General features: G+C 39.2%; 1 protein-coding gene across 5 annotated transcripts in view; it reads right to left on the reverse strand.

Annotated features, from left to right (window-relative positions):
* Positions 1-24,113, reverse strand: part of phactr2 (phosphatase and actin regulator 2) — a 41,166-nt gene that overhangs the window by 9,532 nt on the left and 7,521 nt on the right. The window contains exons 1-6 of one of the 5 annotated variants that reach the window (XM_017309117.1): positions 21,685-22,008; positions 8,539-8,721; positions 7,199-7,273; positions 6,565-6,708; positions 5,130-5,321; positions 957-1,494 (exon numbers count right to left, since the gene is read on the reverse strand). In XM_017309117.1, coding sequence (XP_017164606.1) covers positions 957-1,494; positions 5,130-5,321; positions 6,565-6,708; positions 7,199-7,273; positions 8,539-8,721; positions 21,685-21,727 — 1,175 coding nt within the window. In that variant the 5' untranslated portion in view covers positions 21,728-22,008. Of the gene's footprint in view, positions 1-956; positions 1,495-5,060; positions 5,322-6,564; positions 6,709-7,198; positions 7,274-8,538; positions 8,722-21,684; positions 22,010-24,113 lie in introns of those variants that run through there. The other 4 variants (XM_008429201.2, XM_008429203.2, XM_017309118.1 and 1 more) reach the window with 4 other exon arrangements.

The following is a 24,113-nucleotide window of genomic DNA, read 5'->3' on the forward strand; positions in this document are numbered from 1 at the left end:
ACACCATTGTGTTGTGCAAGGAAAACCATAACTGTCACCCTGAGTTTTATTTGTAAATTATTAAGGTGTGGTTTGCATATGTATTCAGTTTTATTTACATCTTAAGCTGAAAATAAAACCCGATACATTTACAGCAGCTTAGCAAATCTAAAAAATAAAATGCATACAGTTTCTCTTTGGCAAAAAAGCTCAAGCTGTGAGCTTTTTTGCTCTCGGCTTGAGCGTCTGAGTAACAGATTCTCAATTGGATTTAGGACTTTAACTAGGCCATTCTAACACATGGTTACGCTCTGATCTAGAGCACTGACTGCATGTTCGGGGTTGTTGGCCTGCTGCAAAGTCAACCTCTGTTTCAGTCTTCAAGCAGATGTTTCAGGAATGATTTGCTTTTAGCTTTACTCACTTTTTAACTTCACTAACTTCTCTTGCAAAGTTACTCTGGACATTCTGCCTTCTCTAATAAATTCTCCTGACGTGTCGGTTTAGTTCAGGGAAAAGGAGTGTCTGGTATTTTCACCAATGTACCATCCCTGTTCTGTTATCAGAAGATGATTTGAACAGAACTCTATGAAATGTTTCGAACTCTCCAATGTGCTCATCAAACTTCTGCAATCTTCACAGAACAGATTACCGAGATTAAATGACATACAAGGAGATTATTTACTCACTAAGTGACTTTTGAAAGTGAATTGTTGCAGTACTTTTTTAAAAGCAGTATTTCTTCAAATCTTGTGTCATTTGTGTCTATGATTATGCAAAAAAAACATTATGTACAGGAGAAAATAAGAGTCTGACTGGACCTCTTACAATCAGCTACAGAAAAAATATCCATAGGGACTATATGGCAGAACTTTAGCATGGTATGAATTATTAATATCAACATCAATACTATCGGACTATATGATCACAAAATAAAAACTTGCGCACACACAAAGGCAAATAAGTATAAGCGTCACCTGGAGTTGTTCTCTTTACCACAATCTGTTTCTCCTTGCTTTGTCGCATCTTTCCCATCCTCTAATTCTGTCCTTTCACGTTTCTCCCCCTGCGAGCCGTCGTCTTTGTCTCCTGTGAAGGAGGTGTCCTCTGTAGTCTGGTTGATATGAGAGGACTGGTCTGTGGTCTCAGGAGCCACAACCTTGCGAGTCTCTTCCCTTGACGCAGCGTCATTTAGAGCTGATTTAGACTCTAGATCAGCTTTCGAACAAACAGCCCGATTTCCCTCTGCCTTGCTTCCTGAGGCTTTGGATGAAGGAGGCTTGTTGTTTGAGGAAGGCGGAGATGATTTTAGCTCCTCAGGCTGACTAGGAGTCTCTGTGGAGGTTTTCTGAGGTTCAGCTGAAGAAGCTGAAGCATCTGGTTTCTTGGTGGTCTTTGCAGGCGTCCCTTCAGACCGGGCCACAGTATCCTTGGGCAGCCGAGAGCGCGGTGTGATGGTGGTGGAGGTGGTGGCTTTACTCGCGCCTCCCGTCTTTTTTGGGTTTGAGGATTTGGCTGAGGAGGAACGGAAAAACCTCCAGTCAGTATCAGAAAACCAAACATTAGTGAGCTAGAGTTAAACAAGCAAGCTGTAAATACAATCGTTCAGATTTCTAAGACGTGGATTAAAGCCCAAACAATATAAGTTACAAGTCAAGATCAAGTCAAATGAAAATTATATTCAAGATTGTTTTTGCAATTAAAAATGCAAATAAAGTAAAGCTACACAATAGTGTTTACATATTTAAAAAAAGAAAAAAGAAAAAAATTATTGTAGAGGAGATATTACAAAGTGGCAGAGATGGGGATGTATGCAGCATTTTGTGTTTGTTTGATGGATGCTGACAAGTAGAGTTTCAGCAGTGAAGTGAGAAAAAACACTGAGCAAACAAAGGAGCAGGAGCGAAGGCTGTGTGTGTTTGCAGCACTACTGAAGAGCTCCTCTGCAACTATTTTGCTGTCTAAACTTGCTTTATTTACACTTAAAAACAATAATAAGAGGGCGTTAGGAATGTTGCACTTATGTCCCAAATTGCAACCACGGTTTGTCTTCCAGGAAAAGCAATGTGAGCAACAACTGTGACGCATGCACAAATGTAAAATTTGACAATGAATCTCATTAAGACCAAATCAGATGAGTGATTAGGAAATTTCATGTGTTGATCTATAGAACTACATGACGTCAGTGAAGAACTCTACCAATTTACCTCTATTCGGTAAGAAATGTGTTAGTGGTCTAACCCTCTCTATTATTGGAAAACACCAAAAGCCACAATGTTTTAATCTGAAAAATTACAACTCGCCTGTAGCTAAATTTGACATAATTTTTGTCTCTCACTGCCATGGTTTACAGAAGCCTAATTTGGTTTCTGCAGCAGCGTTATGATATGTCCTCCAAAGTGACAAACAGGAAGCTAGTTAGTGTGGCTGATTCCCATTGAGATAAGATGACACGCTCCATCATACAGGAGGAAGAGAGGAGATGCTGATTCATCACATCAAAAGGAGTCAGCGGATGTCACCTGGACATCTTTAAAAGGGTATTATGATGTTGATGTATACTTTTTTAGTTAACAAACCATTATAAAAAATGTTGATTTTTTTCTGGAAGTATTTCTACACGACCACATTTGTTTTTCTTGTAAGTGAGGGGAAGTAGCCTTCGTTTGTAAAAGGCCGAGGAGGGGCAGCATTGTTTTGTTTCGGTCGCAATCCAATGAAATAATTTTAAACTATTACAGAAAAACTGTCTTGTTTATGACATTCATACCCACTGGTGTCAACTCAAAATACACCACAATAAGCTCCACATGCTAACTGGAAGCATTTCCTCTGCAATCTGATCTTAGATAGCTGGAAGAAGATGAGCTGATTAACTCATATGTGCAGCTAAAAATGATCTTATGTGTACTGATATAACTGTCAATGGCAGGTTTAGCCACCAGGTGTCAGTATTATTTTTGGTCACATGGTGAAGCTAGGATAGATGTAAGCAGAAGAAGTGGTTGTAGTCGAGGTGTGGCAAATAAAATATGGTAAATAAGCACAATAGCATGTTTTCATTTAGTTGTTTCTTAGGAATTAAAGGAAAAACGTGTTTAAATTGCAGGCTGTGGAGGTTAAAAGAAGGCGGTGATGAGTTCAAGTCTCCATACAGCGTCATGTCACAATCTGTCTAAAATCTATATAGTGGTAGAAGCAATGTTCATCTTGTTAAGGATGCTGGTTTATCTCCAGGCTTGTACAAGATGGAGATGGATGTCCATACAAACCACAAATGCGTGTTAGTTTTTGAACTGAATCCCTCAGAGGGACATTTGTCTCTGATTCAGACTTTCCTTTCTCTTCTCCTGCCTGCTCCAAGTTTAGCTTCGGATGTGTACATATTTACATCTCCATCTGTCTGCTCCAGCAGATTAGATAACTGGTGAAGGTGGTAAAAAAGCAGCAAACTGGTCATTTTTGGGGTTTAGATTGTGTCAAACCAGCCGCCTCAGCAGACGCCGTAGCACATTCGAAGGCAGAAAAATGCTTTTGCATGGATCATAACTTTGTACTGTGACTCCACAATGGCAAACAGTGTAGCCAACGGTAAAAAACTAAATATGCACACATGCAAGGAGCTGATCAAGATTATAAAGGATGCTGTGTGCTCACTTCAAAAGAAGTTTAACCTGAAACAGTGAGTGCTTTTTAAAGCTGCACCGCCAGCTATAATGTTTCAAGGTTAAAAATGAAAAGAAGAAAAAGAAAAAGGAAACATAACACCTAAGGTGATATGAAATAAAGCCGCTTTTCAAAGCTTGTATATCGTCTTTGTGTTCATGCAGAAGAAGCCAGAGAGAAATTAAAATGTTTGAACTTCAGACACAAATAAAAACAACTTCTGTACAGCTGCCTCAGTAAAATGTCTAGAGAGAAAACTAGAGAAATGCTGTTTGTGCTTCTGTGGACTCGACGACACAGAAGAGGTGTGATAAACGTACCCTCACAATTTCATCCAACCAGTACAATCCACACACACACACACACACACACACACACACACACACACACACACACACACACACACACTTGAATATAGAAGTGTTTCCACAGCTACACACAAACCATCACTTCTGCTTTCGCAGAAAACAGAGATCATAAATGAAGCACTTCAACTGCAGGAAGACTGGTAATCCCCTCTATTAGAGGGAGTTTTTGTAGCCACTTGACCTGACTTACACTTGATGGTGTTTCAGGGTATCAACACCCCTTGAACACGTCACTCTTTGCCATGTTACAACCATCAGACTCGGTGTGTTTCCTTTGGATTTGACAGACCAGTTGAACATGATTGTGAAATCTCCAAAAAAGAATGTGCCATGTCAGATGTTTCACATTGTTTTACCTAACAATGCCTTAACCCCTCAACTTCCACCCCTAAAACGCTTACGTGTAAGTGAATGGGTTTATGAAGACACCAGGGTTTGCAAGATTGCTAAGTGGGTTTTAACTTCTACACAACTGCGGCATTGATGGTTCTGATATCTTCAAGATATTTTCTTTTACTAATGTTCCCCAAAAAAACTCTGAGGAAAACAACTTCATTTATTCTCAGATTTAATTAATTGTGAATTGACTCTTTATTAATTAGCTGTATTTCTGAAGGCAAATTGTGGCATTGGATTTCATTTTAGGGTGCAAAAACGTATACACATTTCTTGTACACATATATAAACACAGAGCAACACCTAAGTAAAAATATTCATCTGTCTGTTCATCAAAAAATAAAACCCTGTTTTCTTTTCCGTCAACTTAACAATGAGCAGCATCTTTGTGTTGGTCTATTGCATAAAATCCCAATGAAACACACAGATGTTTGTGGTTGCAGCGTGACGAAATATCAAAACACCAAGTGCACGATGAGGTGTACATGCACACGTGGTTAACAGGTGGAGTTTATTTTAAGGAGGGCCGCGTTACTTGGTGAGTTCTTCAGGGATACGGCACATTTTCCATGCAGGGCGGCAGACAGGCAGGCAGGGAGACAGCAGCTCTCAAGGGGACCGCGGGCTTCAGTCTCATCCAGCTGAACTTACCAACCCCTCGACTTGTGGTGTTAGTGTGCCGTGGGTTAGCTTTAGCCTGCGTGGATGCGCCTGCCTTGCCTGTGGTTTTAGCTGCCTTTTTAGCTCCTGGAGCACCTTCTTTGTGTCGCGTTGCGGTGGTGGCGGTGGTGGCGGTGGCACCACCGGCTCTGGTGGCGGTGGTGGCCGCAGCGGCACTTTGCTGTTTTTTAGCTGCAGCGTCTCGAGGTCGCACCTGGTTTGTCCGGGCAGGTGGTTTAGTCACGCACCTTTCTGAGCAGTTCAGAACAGGCAGGAAGGAAGAAGTGAAGAATTTGTAGAATTAAAAAGACACTGTGCATTTGGATTGTTGCAAAGAGATGAACAGGCTGGCATGCAGGCAGCAATAGACTGTGAAAAATAGTAGAGGTGGTGTTGGGGGGAAAAAAAAAAGAAGAGCTGACGCCTTTAAATAGACTTTGATAGATGATGTATGTGCATTACTTTCCCAGCATCCCAGCTCTCATGGTATCTGTTGCTTTATTTGCTAAATCTGCTCCCTTTGGCTTTCTGACTATTGGCAAATTGCTACAAGTTCAATGCTAACGCAATTGAGAGGACAACATCACAACACTTAAGCAGCATCAGTCTGAGGAGCAGAGGCCTGAGAGAGTGGGACGCATTAGGAGGAGGAGATGCTGCGCTGCTCGGACTGTGGCTCCCTGCTGGAGGCTGATGTAATGGCATTATCAGTTTGAACACATTAGGCTCCCTCATTGATCCCTCAGAGAGGTCAACGCCAGCGAGAGAACGGACACATTTACAAATGCAATGCGTAGTTTCAAAACCTACTAAAGACTGAAAAAATATTCTGGACAACGAAAATTAACTGTTTAAAAAACAAAAATGGTCTTAGCAGTTCGTTTGGCCCAGGGGAGCTATAGCAACGATGACCCAATAATCTTCTACAGATCTGATTCTGGCATTTTGTGGTAAGTGCCTTTTAGTGGAGACGTACCGAGAAATTGGCTGGTGACTGGAATCGGCTGATTTTACCCTCGACCGGCCATATTCAGTTAAATTTTCTGATCAGTAAATGCATCAGATTTAAAAGTTAAAAGATTGTGCTGACAAAAATGTTCTTCATTGGGAAAGTTGTTAGTGAGGGATGCAGTTTTCAGCATCACAGAGGTGTTTCAAAATGAAGACGTCAGACTTCTCTTTATAAAGTCATCAATTTCGACTAAAATCTATATTGCTGGATCAGAACTATGGAAAAATCTCTCGACTGTTGCACCTTTTCTTAATAAAACAGGAACAATTTACAGGACAACCAACAACCAGAGTTATCTTAACTAAGGATGAGAAAAGTATTTATTATGGTCGTGAAATGTTTTCTGAAAATGAGGAGAAACGGGAGTCCCGTCACGTCTAAACCTTTAACAAGTAGAGAAGTAGAGATGGGAATTCGCCTCAGCTCAACAGGTCAGAGCAACAATTTAAACAGGAATGGATAAAAAGAAGAAAACCAAACTACCTGATGTTTTCTCCTCTGTGCTGATTGGTCCAGCGGCTTGTTCCTCCACCAGAGCTTCAGGAGACTCGATGTCCACTTTGACTTCCTCTGGAGTTAAACTGGACGATGCATGGCCGTTCAGATTTTCACTACTAATCGGTTCATCTGAGAAAAAAAAAAATGCTGCTGTCACAGATTTGCGTTCACTTCGACAACAAGCAACTTTGGTGACATCGAAGAAAGTTAAAGTTAAAAAACTCCCCTCGTGAAAAAAAAATCTGTAATTTCAGCCAAGATTAGAATATTTTACAAATGTACAACTTATAATGTGCAGGTTTATGGTAATCATGCAGTATAGAAATAATCACACAGTTTGGTCCTGGACCGGATGCCAGAAACCAGGGCAACAAAGACACACAAAATAAACAAGTGTACACACACAGACACACACACACACATTCACACCAAAGGGCAAATTAAAGTGGAAAGAAAAAAAAATCAACCTAGCATGCATGATTTTGATTTTGATTTTGATTTTGATGAAGCCGGAGAACCCATGAATCCCCCGGGAGGACTAGCAAACACCAAACAGAAACGTCTGTTTGGGATTTTAATCTGGGACTCTTGGTGCCAGTATAGACAAAATGAGACGAACCTTGCTCAGGGATAAGAACCCCCTTCCTGATGAGCTCTTCTCTTGTTTGTCTAGTGGAGATTTTTCTCTCTAGAACTGTAATAAGAAAAAGATCAAGATGGATGTCGAACTCGGTAAAGAAATGTAGTATGCTCTCCTTCAGACTTTCTTTTGGTAAAGGCAATCATTTTACACAGGACTCTAAAATGTCTATACTCAAATCATCACTCCTATCCTCAAAGCATTGTCCTGTTATCACACTCTGTTCTGTCTTATTGAACCATTAAAAAAAAGTAGCAAAAGTAGTGAGGAAAACCTGGGTTAATCGCAGTCAGTGTTGAAATTGCAATCGTCAACAAGATTGCCGCATCATGTTTTCCTAACATCATGCAACCCAAAGCGTTCCTCGGGGGACATCAAACAGTATTTGAAACATCGAACAAATGTGGTTAGAGGGACTACTGAATGTTAAGTTTCTCAGCAGAATCACAAAAGTAAATTTCAGATTTTCCACTTTGTGTTGACCAGGGCTGGGAAATCTTTTTTTTTTTTTTTAAATCAATTAATCAAATTTCAAGTCTCAGAAGGCTTAACTATTGGAACATCGAAATATTTTTTCACCAATGTTCAGAGTGATGCCAGTCCACACAGGGCCTATCATCTTGTTTTACAGTGTCTGTTTATTTGGACTTTGAATTCAGGTCAACTCCCAGAAATAAAACAAAGGTTTTTGAAAATATTTTTTGTCATTTGTAATTTCTTTATGAAAAAAGATTAAAATTGTAAATCAAATTTGGTATGATAGAATCTGAAATCTTATTTTTATGGCATATTGTCTAGTCCTGGTGTTAACTAATTCACACAGAACTGCCTGCTTTAATCACTCAGCAACTGTTGCTTTGCTGTCTAAACAAACAAGTGTGACTTTCCACTGATAAATTTAACAATACGGCCTTTTTTTATTTTATTTTACAAGGTCAGAAACGTAAGGATTCTTTCTAGGAAACTATCCTGGAAACAAGCCACAAACTTGCACAGACAAATCAAAAAGCAGAATATTACACTAACCAGATATAGGGGAGGAAAAAAAGAGCCTCTGGTGTTTCCATTTATTTCTGTCTCTTTTTATTTCCTGACCAACAGCTCAGGAATAAACCAGAAAGAATTACAAACAAGCCATGCAACCGTTTCCTTTTAAAGCTCTTCTGGGAGTTAGAGAGGTCCAATTCATATTTAATGTTCCCCACAAACCCAACGGTACAAGCTGTGACACTGTCCAGACTTTTGATTCGAGAGAACAACTCGGCAGTTGTTAGCACAGAGTCAAAAACACTTACAGCTGCACATTTCGCATATCCTACCTTTGGAGAGATCCTGGAACTTGTCGCTGGTTTTCTTCTTCCTCCACTTCCAGGGTTTGAACAATTTTCCCAGTGTTGACAGTTTCCCTCGTTGCTGTCGCGACCCATGGGCATTCTGGGTATTGGAGGCATTGTCCACCACCACATCACAGCTGGCCACAGATGATTTCTCCAGGCCATCAACTAGAATATGACACAAATATGTGGAGAAAAAAAAAATCAATGTTTAACTAATCTGTATGTGGCCTTTGAAGTTCTGTTCATTGATTTATATCTGTCCATAGAGTGCTCACATTAATAGTGTAATTTTTATAGTAAATTTGCATCTAAAGAGTAAAACATGCTGCACTTTAAATGCAGCTCAGTGTATAAAATAAAATTCATGACCCTAGATGTTTTCCGATCCAGCTTCATTTTTTTTTTACTGGGCAGAAACCGTTTTGGTTTGTTCAACCTGCTGATTCTGAGTTTTGTCATTTCTGACTTTCTTTTACAAACTGTAAGCACACAAACTCTTTATTTATTTAACATCTCAAGTATTGACCATAAACAAAAAAATTTGTGCTGCAGCTTCCTTGAGGTGGCACTGGCAGAAAGTTAGGAACTGAAGATTACCCAGGTTTATAAATCAAAAATATATACCCACACATTTTTCACATTTTTATTAAAACCAACAGTGTATTAAAATAAAAATTGTTTTTCATCTCGTTGTTTTGCTGAACTGAAGAAAAATATTTTTGATTTGGTGACCGGTCAATTACTAGTCACAGCTGATCACAGAAAATTGAGTTTTTAAATCCAGCTTTTGGCACACTGAGGGACAAAATGAGCATGCTTTCAAAAGCATTTCAATTAGAAACACTCTTTAAACAACCCCCAAAAAGTTCAATTTCATTTTAATGTATAAGACAACCCTTGAAGGGTTTTCAAGTATTTCCTGCTTTTTCTCAGCTGCAAGCGCACACTCCAAAAGAAAAAAGTTAACTATAACAATCTGACTCCACTTTGACTGAAGTGCTCAAAGTTGTCCAACATATGCAATTGCTTGGCTTCATCTTGCTTCAAATCACCTCTGCTAGAAGCTCAGAGAACAGATCTTGCACCTATAGATTTCTTTTATCCCCAGAGTCTGTCTCTTTTGAGGTGAATACACACACTGTATCCTACAGGACTTGAGTTAAATGTTTTTTTTCCAATCCAGCAGCGTCTTAAATGCTGGGTGAACAAACATTGTGCGTAGCTTTGAAAGTGGAAAAACCAGGCAAAAGAAACAAAAAACAAAAAAAAAAGGAAGAAAGAAAAAGTCTTGGATTCTTTTCAAATCTTATCAGACGTCAGATCGTGTCAAACTGTTTTATTATCGCATTCATTCGTTCAGCGGATGGACAGCCATGTCCTGTTCTTTAGCTCATATAAAAATCAATTCGCTGCTGATTGGTTGGCTTATATGAGCACAGATAGGTTGTATTGATGTCAAAATTAGTTGCTTGTGGCAGGAAACAGCCAATATGCAGTGAGAGGACTCAGAGGGTGGATGATGGACAGTGGAAATTGATAAAAAGCTGAATTTTCTGCAAGAGTTCAGTTGAAAAACGTAGATTTTCTTACTCGTTAACCTCAGCATCAGGATGGAGTTTCCAAAATAAAAGCCCACATGATGCATTTAGCAAATACCATTTCTTGCATAGTTGTAAGCATTAGCCGGCTAATCAACTAGGCCAATATTTTGTCTTGCTTAAAACACAACCATCAGACTCACCTCAGCATGCTTAGCAGACAACCACAGAGCCACAACTATGAGCAGCAGGGTGTTGCTGTGCATAATGTACAGCAACACCCTGTACATTATGCACAGGGTGTTGCTGTATCAGAGACATGATAACAGCATTCGGTCAATCAAATAACAAGCTAACCTCACTGGAGTTTCTGTGTTAGTTTGGTGCTTTTTTTAAATCCTGCTCTTGCTGTAATTGTCAAAAACGAACCCCTTTGAAACAATCTAAGGAGGAATAGAGCGCCCACAGCATCATAGATCTTCCACCATACTTAACCAATGGGGTGCTCGCTTTAAATTAATTTCTTTAAAAGAGCAAATTCAAAATGTAGTTTTAAAGAGCTGATTGGATACATTAAGAAATAAAAACACCATCCAAACCAACCAGCTCCTATTTACAAATTATTTGACCCCAAAACCTAATGACTAACTGTTCTTTCACTGGGAGCAACAACAAACAACAAGCATTTATATCAGAGCAAGACATGTTGCTTTTTCAGATATCGTAAAACCTTTTAGCCCACTGCATGGTGTTGAAAAAGTTCTGTTTAGGTTTTCGATTCTACAAATACAGCACTAATCAGACCGTGGGTGTAGCAAGTGATACTGCAGTCAGCTTTCCACAAAATATAGCTAATGATGGCTAACTTGCGATTTAACAATGGGGGCAGCTACATTTTCACATGTGGTCAGGTCAATTTGGAAAGCTTTCTTCCCATCATAGATGGAATTTTCAATTAGAATCTGACTTTTATATTTACTCAGGTTAGTTGTGTCCAATACTCAACGCATTTGGCAATCTGGACATTTAAAAGCCACAGAAAACAAAGAACTGCATCAACTCAACCTTTATTCTTGCTGCAATGACTTCTGTAAAACTCAGTGTGGCAGGATTTAAGCAAAATTCAACGTCTCAAATATATGAAAATATATATTTGATTATTAAAACTGAAAACACTGAAGTGAGCCGTAGAGGCCCAAGCACGCTTTCCCAAAACAACGGCTCTAACAGAGTCTCTCGCCTGCACACCGACACACATTTCCTGTTCCTGTGTTGATATAAAATCACAATAGGTGCAGTTTAGCAGCTGCATTGTGCAACTAATGATGGGAAAATCAGCAACAGCACTCATAATCACCATTAAGACCGACTACAAAACCTCTTGTGGGTCACAACTAAACAAGAACAATAGACTTAGTACTCGCTGGGCAGACAGAGGAGAAATACACAGAAACGGTTCACAGAAGTGAAAGAAAACTTGAGTCTTGAGAACAAAGAGAACAGGAACAGAAAGAGAAAAAGAAATTCAAGTTCAAAGTTCAGATTTTCTTCATAACTATTTGATTCGTAGCTGGTAGTAAAATACGAACCACAAAACATTCGTTTGAAATATAATTGAGTTAGGTTTTGTTTTTAATGGCCATAGCTGATGATCTGCATCATCCGATTTCATAATGCTTACGTCTCTTATTTAAACAGGATTCAGCATTACTACAATAACATATTTTAAAATGAAAGAGGAAGGTTCTGTCATCATGGAGGAATACAGTAAAACTAAAGTCCAAATTATTGACCCTCATTCAGCACAGAAAGCAAAACTCCACATCCTTTGCTGAGTAAGTCAAACACATGCCCAGTCGTTTTATTATCATGAATTCAATCTTCAGAGAAAGCCAATAACCTCGCAATCCAGACCAAACATTCCCTAAACTCAAAGCCCAGAAGATGAAATGCTACAAGCTTCCAAATGACTGAGGTTTTGCAATGTTTTAATACTTCATATTTCCCACTGGAACTGAAAGGCCTGTTAACATACACACATTTTCAAAATCGTTTAAAAGAACAAAATGACCCAATATTTAACTCGTACACAGCATCCTTTACAACAACTACATATAGAGTAAAAGTTCATTAAACTGCACACATTGTTCCGCTCCCATCAATCACACATCCCAGATGATCTAAACTATATTATTGAGCATCAAGCATTGATGCTAGACAATAGAGCATTGGTGAAGCAAACATAAAATCTCCATTATATTGGAAATGTAGGTTTGTCCAACAAACCTCTGGATCTCAGTGAAGTTAACATCGTCTTTTGAAAGTCACTGACGACACAAAAACTGCTTCTTTCATTTCGGCAACATTCTCAAATAAATAAAAATGCACCTGAAACTATGATTGCAATGACATTTTATACTTTTACTTCTTTTCATTTAGACTACTGTAATGACATTTTCCTTTGAATAAGAGGAAGCTCAACAATCTCAGAACGCTACTGCTCGACTTTTAACCAACACACACAAGAGAGACTGCAATATTTGTGATCTAGCATCACTTCAGCAGTTACCCACTTATGCTATAGTTCATTTTAAAATCTTGCCGTTTACTTTTATAGCTCCTCTTATATGTCTGACCTGATCCCAACGTCCCTCTCTACCGGTGGCGTGAGGTCTTGGGGTCAAAACCTGTAAGTTCTCAATACATAAAAGAAACCTGTTGGAAGATGAAGAATACTGGAGGTAGGACCGAGTGTTTTAGACCAACACAGCGTAATCCAAGTGTAGAGATGAGTCCCACTGAGAATCTGTGACAGGACTTGAAAATAGCTGCTCACAGATGCTCTGCATAACCTGACTCAACTTGGGCTATGTTGCAATGAACAATGAGGAAAGAATTCAACTTCTAGATGTGCAAAGTCAGTAGAAATGCTCCAAGACATTATCTCAGCTGTAATTACAGTAAAATGTAGTCTGACAAAGTACTTAGTCAAGGGGGCTGATTACAAATGCAATTTAAATAAAATCTCTCCAGATTTTATTTAGATTTTTTTAAGTCAAGCAACATTTTTCCTCCCCAAGTGGCAGGTTTGTGTTACTTGTCTTATCACCTAAAATCTTAATAAAATGTACTAATCTTTGTGGTTGTAATACGACAAAATGTGTAAAGTGGGGAATTTATACTTTTGCAAGGCATTTTAAGAGGGGATGCAAACAAAAAGGCAGGATAATGGGACGGCCTATTGCTTCCTCCGATAACATCTGTTTAAAAGATCTGCACTTCTTGGATTACTTAGCCCAGGATGTTTTTAAAACAGTCACTAAATTCAACTGTAAAACGTAGCAATATGCCTGAGCAGTATTTGGATTCCAACTTGCTTTTACTCAAAAAAGGTGGTTGAATTCATCTCCAGCGAAACCTACAAATACACCTACAGTAGCTGTTCCAGAGAGGAATGACCTCCAGATGTATTTTTGAAGAAAGCTCACTTAGCACACATTACCAAGGCTTTAACATCACACATTGAAACCAATTTCACACTGAGCTGTTTCTTTCTTTTTAACCACTTTGACTCGGCCAACCTAGAATAGTGACTCAGGCTTTGGATATACAGCAGATGTGGGAACGGGTAGGCTAATCAGAAACACAACTTGTGACACAGTCGAGATCTGACTGAGGTAATCCCCCACTGGGTTTGTCCAGTTATAAAACTGCTATGCAAAGATACGCAGCCAATGGGCTTATTTGCAGTTACACATCATAAAGTGAACAGAATATTAAATCCTTTAAAGGCAGTTTGTTGTTATTATTGTCAGTGCTATCCCCTGAAAACAAAGTGTTGTATTGAAGCCAGTGTGTGTGTTTTTTCTCAGAAAATATAGCAGGGACATGTGTTGAGGAGGAGGGGAAAGGGAGAGGCTTGTTTCCTTCCTTCACTGCAAGTTACCAGGGGAGAGAAGAAATAGACGTCACAAACGAGGCAGAGGGATGGAGCTGGAGAAAGAGGCAAAAATATACACAGGACAGCAGATACATGGGACAGAAAGGAGGGAATCGAAGCCTGAAGTTTGCGAAAAATATGTGGTAAGAAAAGATGGAAGAAAGGAAGGGGAAGAGAAGAATAACAAGGCAAAAAAAGAGGTGTTGGACACAAGTAGAGGGAGGAGCAACCTAACACTTATGTCATTTCTTCCTAATCTAAAAGCCAGAGAACCACAGTGTACCAAAGCTTATAATACACACAATAATTCACAGGGCAAGCAACCTGGACGTTGTTAAGACTGCTATACCATTTGGACCATCACACCGTGGCCTCACTGGGTTTGTTTTTTTTGTTTTTTTTACAGTGGCCATAACTGCTGACAGACGGCAGAGGGGATATCAGTTTCTATAGAGCTGTAAAATCAGCTAATTCAAGCACACCACAGTACTGTTATGTCATCTATAATGCAATAATGTGGCGCATATTCATCATTAAGAGACAGGGGTTTCACTGGGGGGGCGCAGGCTGGTTAAAGTAGGCTACAAAGACAATCGAGTGTCGCGTTAGCTGCGGACAGCGCCACAGAAAGGTCCAGTTTGCTTCCATTTTGAGTCACGTGTCCCTTCCTGCGTCCCATCACCTCAAAGGGTTTCCATTACCTGATTGAAAGAGCAATGTTAACCTTACGATAAGAAACAAATGACCCTACTGATCAATTTGACTGTCATCTACTAAAACTTTGCATCAAGTTTGGGGCTGACAGCAGTGGAAGCTCATCCGAAAGCTCAAATTAGCCATTTGCTCACAGAAGTCCCAATAATAAAGATGTTTCGAATGTTATAAATTACAACACAATGACTGAGACTGAGCTGATTTCAGATGTAAAGTTTATTTTGTTCTGAAACAATCAGATTTTTTATTACCGGTTCCCTTAATGTCTCATCTGTGTGGTCCGATGAGGCTACCGCTAACAGACTGCTAACGGCCATTAACAGTCCTCAGCCAGTAAACTTCATTGCAAACTCTTTTAAAGTAAACATGTGAGTCAGAATTTTAAGTACTGGCTTCCTTGAATTGTTTATTTCATGAAAATAAAAAGACCATTTACAAGACTAAAGTCTCAGAGTCTCCCTCTCTGGTGACCTCCAAAGCCAACTATAGTGCCGACATTTCTTGAACTGGCTTCAAAATGCTTACAAACCTGATTTATAAGCACATTTATTTAATACAGCAACTATTTCACGAACCCCCATCCACACCCAACAAGTCCTACGGAGCGATCAAAAGGTTTTAAGAAGTTTATCAACTGCAAATAAAACTGACCAAATCCTGTCAATAGATGTTAACTTAAGAAGGGATGGGCTGATGCTCTGTGTTTATGATTTAAGTGCTGCATAGCACATCCTTTAACCATTAGTGTGTCAGTGTTAAACCCTTGCTCTTACTCTGAAGTGATTACATTTCATTGTCACAGCCTCGAGTTGTTCACATTATGGCTTTCCATATGTTTTAAAGTGTCGTCACGGCGTTTGTAGTTTTATTGCAGAATATCAGGCGTTTTTAAATATATGTTGGGAGCATTTTTTCTTTACTTTGTGGTTGAAGACAGAGCAACTTCAGAACTACTTCCTTTATTATTTCAACATAACAGCCTCAAACACAGATCCAAGACCTCAAGCGTGAAGCACACACCTTCTTACACTGAGGCCATAATATTTTATTCTTTCATGTTAACGGCAGGATATGGCCTCTTCGAAGAAGACTTCAGCCTGGAGAGAAATATTAAGGTGTTTTATTAAAGCCAGGTTAGCTTATCGTTAACTTTATAAGTGATTTTGTTTAATAAAGAACATCTGTTTTTATTCAACCACTGATTTTTATTCACTTCTGTAACCATAGAAGTTGACCCTCATGATGAAGCTGAAGAAGACCACATGTGCTGCCAATCTGCAGGGGCTTTGAAGCTCGATGGGAATAACTCATCAAAAAAAGATTGACAAACTAAAAACAATCATCATGAAGCTATGAGCTGAATTTCTTTAAAAACAACAACAACAACAAAAAACCCCACTATGATCCAGTGAAAATTATACTGGATATAATGTGTAGACTCTAAAGCTGACATGGACACGACTGTGCAGTTTTGTCAGATGATATTAAGCTCTAAATATGAAGTTTGAGTGGCTCTCTAAAGAAGACAAGGCTCTTGTCAGACAATGTACTAACCAACCCGACAGCTGGCGTGTTATGAGGGAGATTGTGCTTCATTCAAATGTGCTACTGCTGCGTTATGTGAAGAATCTTGAGTTTTGATTTTCATAGTGTGCCTGGTGACAGCAACTCTAATGAAAAAAAAACAACAAAAAACCTTTCATAGAAAATAAGGCTGAGTCACCCAAAGTGTCTCGATTCAACTGCACCATGTTGTCCTCAATAGCAAGCACTTACTAATGTAGAAATAAGGGGCCTTCACAAGGCAGCAAACATCAGATTTTTTTCCCTTAGACGTAAGGAACCAATGCATAAAAATCACAAGTAATTGAATAAAACTCTGCCTTGGAAAAAAGTAACTTGTTTCCTGCCAAGCGGATCCGGGAGCTTGGAGGACATGATCATGGGTCAATAAGACAGCAATGCACTGTAAAAAAAAAATTAAAAAAAACTTCAAACATGAGTGTTTCATCAGCCCTGTTTGGCAATGAGATGGAAATTTCAGCCACAGCAGAGCAACGCAAAACTGCTGTTACTGTTCAGTGTTGCACCGCATTGATCCGCTGTACTAGTGGAAAATGAATGAAAACAAATATCCAAAAGTAGTTTTCAGCAGCAGCACTCAAGCTAAACGGCCTGAGCTACGTGTGGTGGATCAGCGTTCCCAAACAGCATATAAGCCTGAGTTACAATGAAGGTCAGAAATTATTACAGCGTTTCTCATGTTTAGTTCACATCATGCATGTTTTTGTGTAGTAGCAGGAAGCTTGTCTTTATAGTGACACATATAAAGCTGTGAAAATAATCACTGTATGAATAAAGCGTCATGTCAATAGCTCCTTTAGCTCAGCGTTTAGAGTTGTGACGAGTTTGATACTTATTTTTCCCGCAGTAAGTGGGTAACCACTGAGGTGATGCTAGGCCACGGGTAATCACATTTGGAATGTGTTTAAAGGTTTTACATTAATATGGTTTTTAAAAACTAAAGCCGTTGTTTTACCGATAAAACCAGTCAGCACATTAATCAAGCATCCCATTAGAAAGAGATTTCTCTACACTGCAAAACTTGCCCTAAAAAATCCTACTTTCTACAGAATTTAAAAATTTTATTACTCCGTCCAAAAGAAAAGCAAACAAAAATAGCAGATGTATTTCTACTCCAACTTGAGAAACACAACCAGTGCTAGCTGGTACTAAAGAATCTATTAAATATTTCTCTACAAAGAAGGAAAGTAAAGATCAGACTTTTCCAGGTCGATACCTTTCTTAAGACCTCATGAAACAGAAAATATGCTGAAAGTGTTTACCAAGGTAGTGGCTTTGAATCCAACAAAAAAAAAAGAATAAAGAGAAAAAGAACGTCCACCTATGTCTCTAAAATTCATCTGTTCATTCAAAACAAAAATTGTGCTTCAAAGTTTATGCCACTGGTCGTTGTGAAAACAAAAACTATTAGACAATAATTGTCCAATATTTCACCTATCAAATAGAAATCTAAATTGACTGGTGCATTGCTTACAGTACAACAAGAGGAGGAAGTCTGTGCGTATGACTCCAATGTGAAAAAGAAAAAGGGTAGAAGACTAGATTGGTGCCCAGTTCTAAAGAAATACAAAAAAATAGTTCCTTAGAATCTGCGACAGACTAGCGACCTGTCCAGGGTGAGCCCGCCTCTCGCCCGGAACGTTAGCTGGAGATAGGCACCAGCAACCCTCCCGACCCCACTAAGGGACAAGGGTGTTAAGAAAATGGATGGATAGTTCCTTAGAACCATTTCAGAACTCCTCCGAATCAGGGTTTCAGAAAACAACAGTAATAACAATGATGCAAAATATCCTGTTGCCAAACATCTCACTAGAGCTGGCCCCAATATTGGTTGAAATTTCAAGGTTTCAAGTTGTGCCAGCTCCTAAAAGACAAGGCAACAGAGATAAACTCTTGTAAGGGAAACATTTTGGATCTACTCCTTACAGTTCACTACAGACCTGCAAAATTACAATGTTTTTATATTCGAATTTTTGTAGAGTGCTGCATATCTTTATTGTTGTTTAATTGCCACTGATTGGACTCTTTTCTCCCAGATGTTTGTTCTTTGGCCTGATTGTCCAGCTTGTCCCTGGCTTAGTTGCCCTTTAACTTCTATATAGATACGTTGTTTGTCTGAGATCTGTAACAATTAAATAACATTTTTTTTAAAAGAGAGACCAGGCTTTCCCAGACCATTATTGATTTCAGGTTTTACTTAGTCTGAGCAGTTAGTTTATATTTTGTCTAATTTAATTTTCATATTTCTTTTTTTCCTCAGGCCTAAAAAGCATAGAAAAAAAGTGTTACACTTGCTTTGATAAAGTGTAACAAGAAAATAAGGGAAGTACAGGATGATCTATCTTTATTCATCAACGCATACTGCTGTATCTGAATAGATCAGTGTCATCAACAAGTTAATTTGTTTCTGTAATTTCCTGTATTTCATCCTACCTTCTGTATTTCGTTCAGTTAATTTTGATCATTAAAAAGCCAAAATTCAGTTTCTCCAAAAATTAGAACAAAACTAAGATATATAAAAAAAAAGTTTTTAATATATATAAAAAAAAGGTTCACTTAGCAGAACGTGTGTCCATGTACGTACGATATGTGCACCCAATAGGTTGTGGCTCCTTTTGCATAAATTGCTGAATCGATGCCGAGTGACACTGAGACGACCAGCCTGCGGCTTTGCTGAGGTGATAATGAGATTGATTTAATGACAGCCTTTAACTTCTCCACATCGTCAGGTCTTGTTAGACAGGTTATCAAGCTCAGTGGTCCCCTGCTCATTAAACCAGGAATTGGTAGCTCTGGGAGTGTCAGCAGGAGTCAAGTCCTGCTGGAAAATGAAATCAACATCTTCATAAAACTTCTCAGCAGATGGAAGAAGGAAGTGCTTCAAAAGGCGGCTTCGCTGACACGGAGGACACAATGACCCCACACCACCACTAGGGCTGCACTAATATTACAAATATATTGTTCTTGCAATGTCAGTATGTGCAATATACATATCGTAAAGGACTGCTCGAAGTGAAATAATTGTTGGCCAATATTCTCCAAGTGTTACAAACTTGTATTTTCCATACTAATGAAATATTTAGCAAGGTCAGGTGTAAATACTCCGACACCGGACAGTAATGATGTTGCTCAAAATTGATTGACGGAAGTACAGGAAAGAAGAAGAGAGGCAAATATGCAACTAATATCATCGCAGTATTTACTAATATTTAGGCACCGATTGTAGCTTTCTGCCAATCGCCGATCTTTAAAAAGTCTGACCTGACAATTCCAATTCTGCCCGATACTGATTTTGTTTTTTGTTTTTTTGTCTCAATGTTGCTAAAAGTAGCAAGAAAGTTGCTGAGTGGGCAGCAGTGGAGTGACTACTGTTAACTGCAAACGTGCAGATCTGGTGGGTGGATCTGTCAGGCAGAGCAAAAGAGGACAGTGGCTGATTTTTAGATCTTTTCCAAGGTGGATAAGATCGGTAGGTAAGATCAGCTTCACATATAACACGTACAGTTTGTAATACAGAGTATTGGTCGATCACAAGTCTCCCAAAATTAACGAAATTGGGGGGCTGATTTATGGGTGCACCCCTCCTAATACTATCTGTATCTTAGGCTTGTCTTTTGTTTTGCAGCCCTAACAATAAGAATAACTGTCAGACACCAACAACAACCACACATAACATTCACAAAAGAGAAAAGAGATAATATCAAGAGCAGATTGTCAACAAGATAGCTGGACTGCAGCACAACCGGTTCAAGTCATCTGTTGAAAGTTTTTTTTTTGCATACACTGTATAGAAAAGTCAATGTTTTCCCGTTACATTTCCTAAATGTCAGAAAATTCAAGAATTTTTAGAAATATTCATATCTCATTTTGTATTTTGTAGAATAGTCTTTTGTACTGTAGGACTTGGTTAAAACATTTCAAGCGTTCTTTCACAAGTTTCTGATAACTTACTAGGATTTCGGGTTTCATCTTCCTTCCCAATTTTCTTTGGGACTGAGATCAGACCTTTGCGGTCATTCAATCACTTTCTAACTAATTTAGCAGCATGATTGAGGCCATGGGGGATCCATTTATGCCAAAGCTTTAACTTCCTGGCTAATGTCTTGAGATGTTGCTTCAGTATTTCCACAGTGTTCTTTCTGCATGATGCCATGTCTGAAGTTCGCCAGTCCTCCCTGCACATAAACTCTCACGCAACATGACGCTGCCACCTCCGTACTTCTAAATTGGGACGTTGATCTCCGCCTTTCAAGGTTTGGCATTTTTTCCTCCAAATGCAACAATACTGTCCAATACTGTCTTCAATTATCTGGCATTTAGCCAAACAGGTATTTTAATATTCCTAAGTGGTATAAAACAGGACAGGTTTAGTCGGATTTAAAGCCAATAGTAATAAAAAATGTTATCAGTGTATATGATATATATGGTTTTAAGTGATTATCACTCGTAATCTATATTGAATTCAATTGCATTATTATATGAGAGTTACTGAAAATTGACAATTTTCCAATTTACATCCAGGCACATGTTGAATTTACAGAATGAAAGTTGTGGGAAATAGTTCGAAGCATTTATTAAGAAAAAAAAACACGTAAACAGCTCTTTTTTTCTGTAACCTTTTTTAAGCCCACTGATATTTATATTACATTAGCTTTAGTCCAATCTTGTTAGAATAAAAACTGAGCTGTGCAACTGTCAAATGAAATCTCTGCCAAAGTTGTGAAATTTCCTGTCACGCCTTTTCTAAGGCGTGACAGCAGTGCCACAGTAATAACATATTTTTGTAGTATTTTGCCTCCGTTTCTATTTGGTTAACTCTAAAATACGAGTTCAAATGAAGAACTAAGGTCAAACCTAAAACAAAGTACAATATTTTCTGGGGGAAACCAACTAACCTCCTCTTCTTCTGCTCAGACCGAGAACTGGCTGCAAAATTCATCAAGTTTTCATTACTCGGAGGCAACAATGCAGCCGTATAAACAGCCCTCGGGTTATAAAACTCCGCCGCCCGCTTGTTCGCTGGCTGTTTAACTAGTTTTATGACAGCTGGGCAGCACAGCCAGCGACAAATTTAGAAACGCACACCCCGCGTATAAAGATGCACGAATTGATTTAACAACAGTCCAGTTAGCCAGTTTAGCACAAAGCTCGGCGTTTCGTCGGAGTGTTTCGAAGTTCTTTATGTCAAAGGGGGGGGAAAAAAACTAAAGTTAAACAAAGAGAACAAGAGACGAGCAGACTTCCTGGACAAAGATAGCGGATTGTGTGTGTGTGAGAGAGAAGCAAGAGGAAGACACACTGACATCACACACGCGCACACACAAACGCTAAAAAAAACAACAACACACTCACCGCTCGTTGACTGAGACACGGCAGACACAGCGGTCTGACCCATATTCAGCTCCAGCAGCGGGCCGGACCGGGTTCTCCCACCCCCCACCCTCCACCAGAACCCGCTATCACGGCTTCCTATCCCCGCATAAGCCCCGTCCGCAGCCGCCGAGCGCGTTCATCTCAAGAGAAGAAGTTTCACGCTGACATGGCCGAGGCGCAGGAAACTTGGTTCATGCACTGAGTGAGTGAGTGAGTGGGTCTCTACTACGTAGTGACGTCCCCTCCCACCTCGACGTCCTGTGAGCGGCTGTAAAATGCCTCTCATTCCGCCATGCAGATTAGAGAAGCTGCTGAGGTCCGACACCTCCAGCCGTGAGCTGGAAACTGAACAAGCCCAGGAATATTGGAAATCAGAACTTTATTTAGAGGACGGAAAAAGTCAGTGAGTTCACTGCTGCGTTTAAGTACAAATCTGAAAGTCTGCTTCTTCGTTTTTTTTTTTTTAGACATCTTAATGCCTAGTTTATGTGACATCTGGCTCCAGCCCCATTCACTCTGACACCCAAAAATTTAAACTAGAATTCCTTTGGAAATTACTAACTAGAGTCCACTGCTGTGAAATGTAATCTCAGAATAAATGCAGCTGTTCTGTGAAGGCCTCAGTGGTTTGACAAAACATTAGTGGCCAAACAGCATCACCAACAGCAAGGAAGGGACGTCACAGTTTAAAATAGGGTTAGGTTGAAAATGAACAAGTTTCTACCATGACCACCTGAACCAGGGATTTTGCAACCTGCATAAAGATAAGCACTCCATTATTCAATCCTGATGAAGAGAAGGTAAAACATAAGCATCTTTTCACAATCTTAGTTAATTTCATCCCTCGAGTGTGATGATTCCAGAGATCTATACTGAGAGTTTCTGAAATACAGCACAAGTTGTTGACTCTTCTTTGCAGCAGACTGAAAAGCTCAGTAATTGTCTACAGTCATCCCTACATCTTATTTTGAACTTCTTCTTTGGCCAAGCTGGAACCCAACATCAGCTTCCCCCATCAATCATCTAGTAGTGACTGTAACATACTCGCTGACCTCTGGGAAGACCTGACCCCTGGCCTGGACACTGCCGGATAAAATTAGCTGTTACAGAAATAGATCAGTGTTACATTTGCAAACATATTCAGTTGAAACCAGGTGGTTGTGCATGTAAGCAGGGATACTTTCTCACATTAAAGTTTTACAGAAAACTGTAAAACAGCTGAAACACTGGGTGCTTTTAAATCTCAACTTAAAACCCACCTGTTTAGAGTTGCTTATGGCTAAATTAGGGTTAGAGTGCGGGTTTTGATGTCTTCCATGTTTTTATGTCTTTAATGTTTTTAATTTCTTTCTCACTGTTTATTTCTGTTTTTATTTTAATTATGTAAAGCACTTTGAAATGCCTTGCTGCTGAAATGTGCTATACAAATAAAATTTGATTGATTGATTGATTAAATCAGACTATATTTTGCCTGGTATAGGTCAGCGAGGATTTCCAAAAAAATATATTTATATTTGCTCTATACCAGATTCAATGAGAGTACAGGATGGCTATAAACTCTGCTCTGGGTTATACAGGAGGAGACAAATCAGTCGATTTGTCAGCATGAAATGAGGATGCCGTAGTAACATCTGGCTAATAATAGAAATATATTAGCTTGAATTACACCACCTCTGCCTCTGATTTAAGGCAGGAAACTGTTTGAATGTGTTTGTGTGAGGGGCAGCTTTAGCCATTAGCGTCAACAGAGTGTCAGCTGAAACCTTGCAGAACATCGGCTGACAAGAGCAAGCTATCAGTACGCTAACACACACACAAATACAGGCACAACAATAATTTGCATGACTTCAAGGAACATCGCATCGGCATTTCACTACGTTCTAATTCAACAACTCCTACCCTATACTTGCAAAATGACAAATCTTAGAATCAAATAAATTTAAACTTTTTAAAATATGTTAAGACCCACTTCCACCCCCCCTGCCCCCTTCTCCCACAGCTCCCAGCACTGAGACTGACTCGTGAAATAAGAGCACAGGGTAAAATTTTTTAATTTAGTCCAAGGCTGCCATCTAGTGTTCATAAGAAGAACATAATTTCAAGTCCATCCATCTGCAAGAGGAGAGCTGGTGTCCATCTTCAGCAATCACTGTCCAAGAGGCAGAATAAGAGTAAAACGACTAAGAAAAAGGTTATTGGACACAATATTGTTGTGTCCAGTTGGTTTTTCACTCTTTTATGTCTTATAAAAGAGTAAACAACAAGTCTTCGGTTTTATTTCATCACAAAAGGAAGGACATTTTTGCCTCAGCTTTCCACAGAAAGTGCTTTATAGCATGCAAACTTCAAATATTGGCTTATTTACACAGAGTAATGGGCAACCAAAATTAAACAGTTTCACTAGATCT

The sequence above is a fragment of the Poecilia reticulata genome, linkage group LG15 (assembly GCF_000633615.1).
Source record: "Poecilia reticulata strain Guanapo linkage group LG15, Guppy_female_1.0+MT, whole genome shotgun sequence".
In the NCBI taxonomy this organism is placed as follows: domain Eukaryota; kingdom Metazoa; phylum Chordata; class Actinopteri; order Cyprinodontiformes; family Poeciliidae; genus Poecilia; species Poecilia reticulata.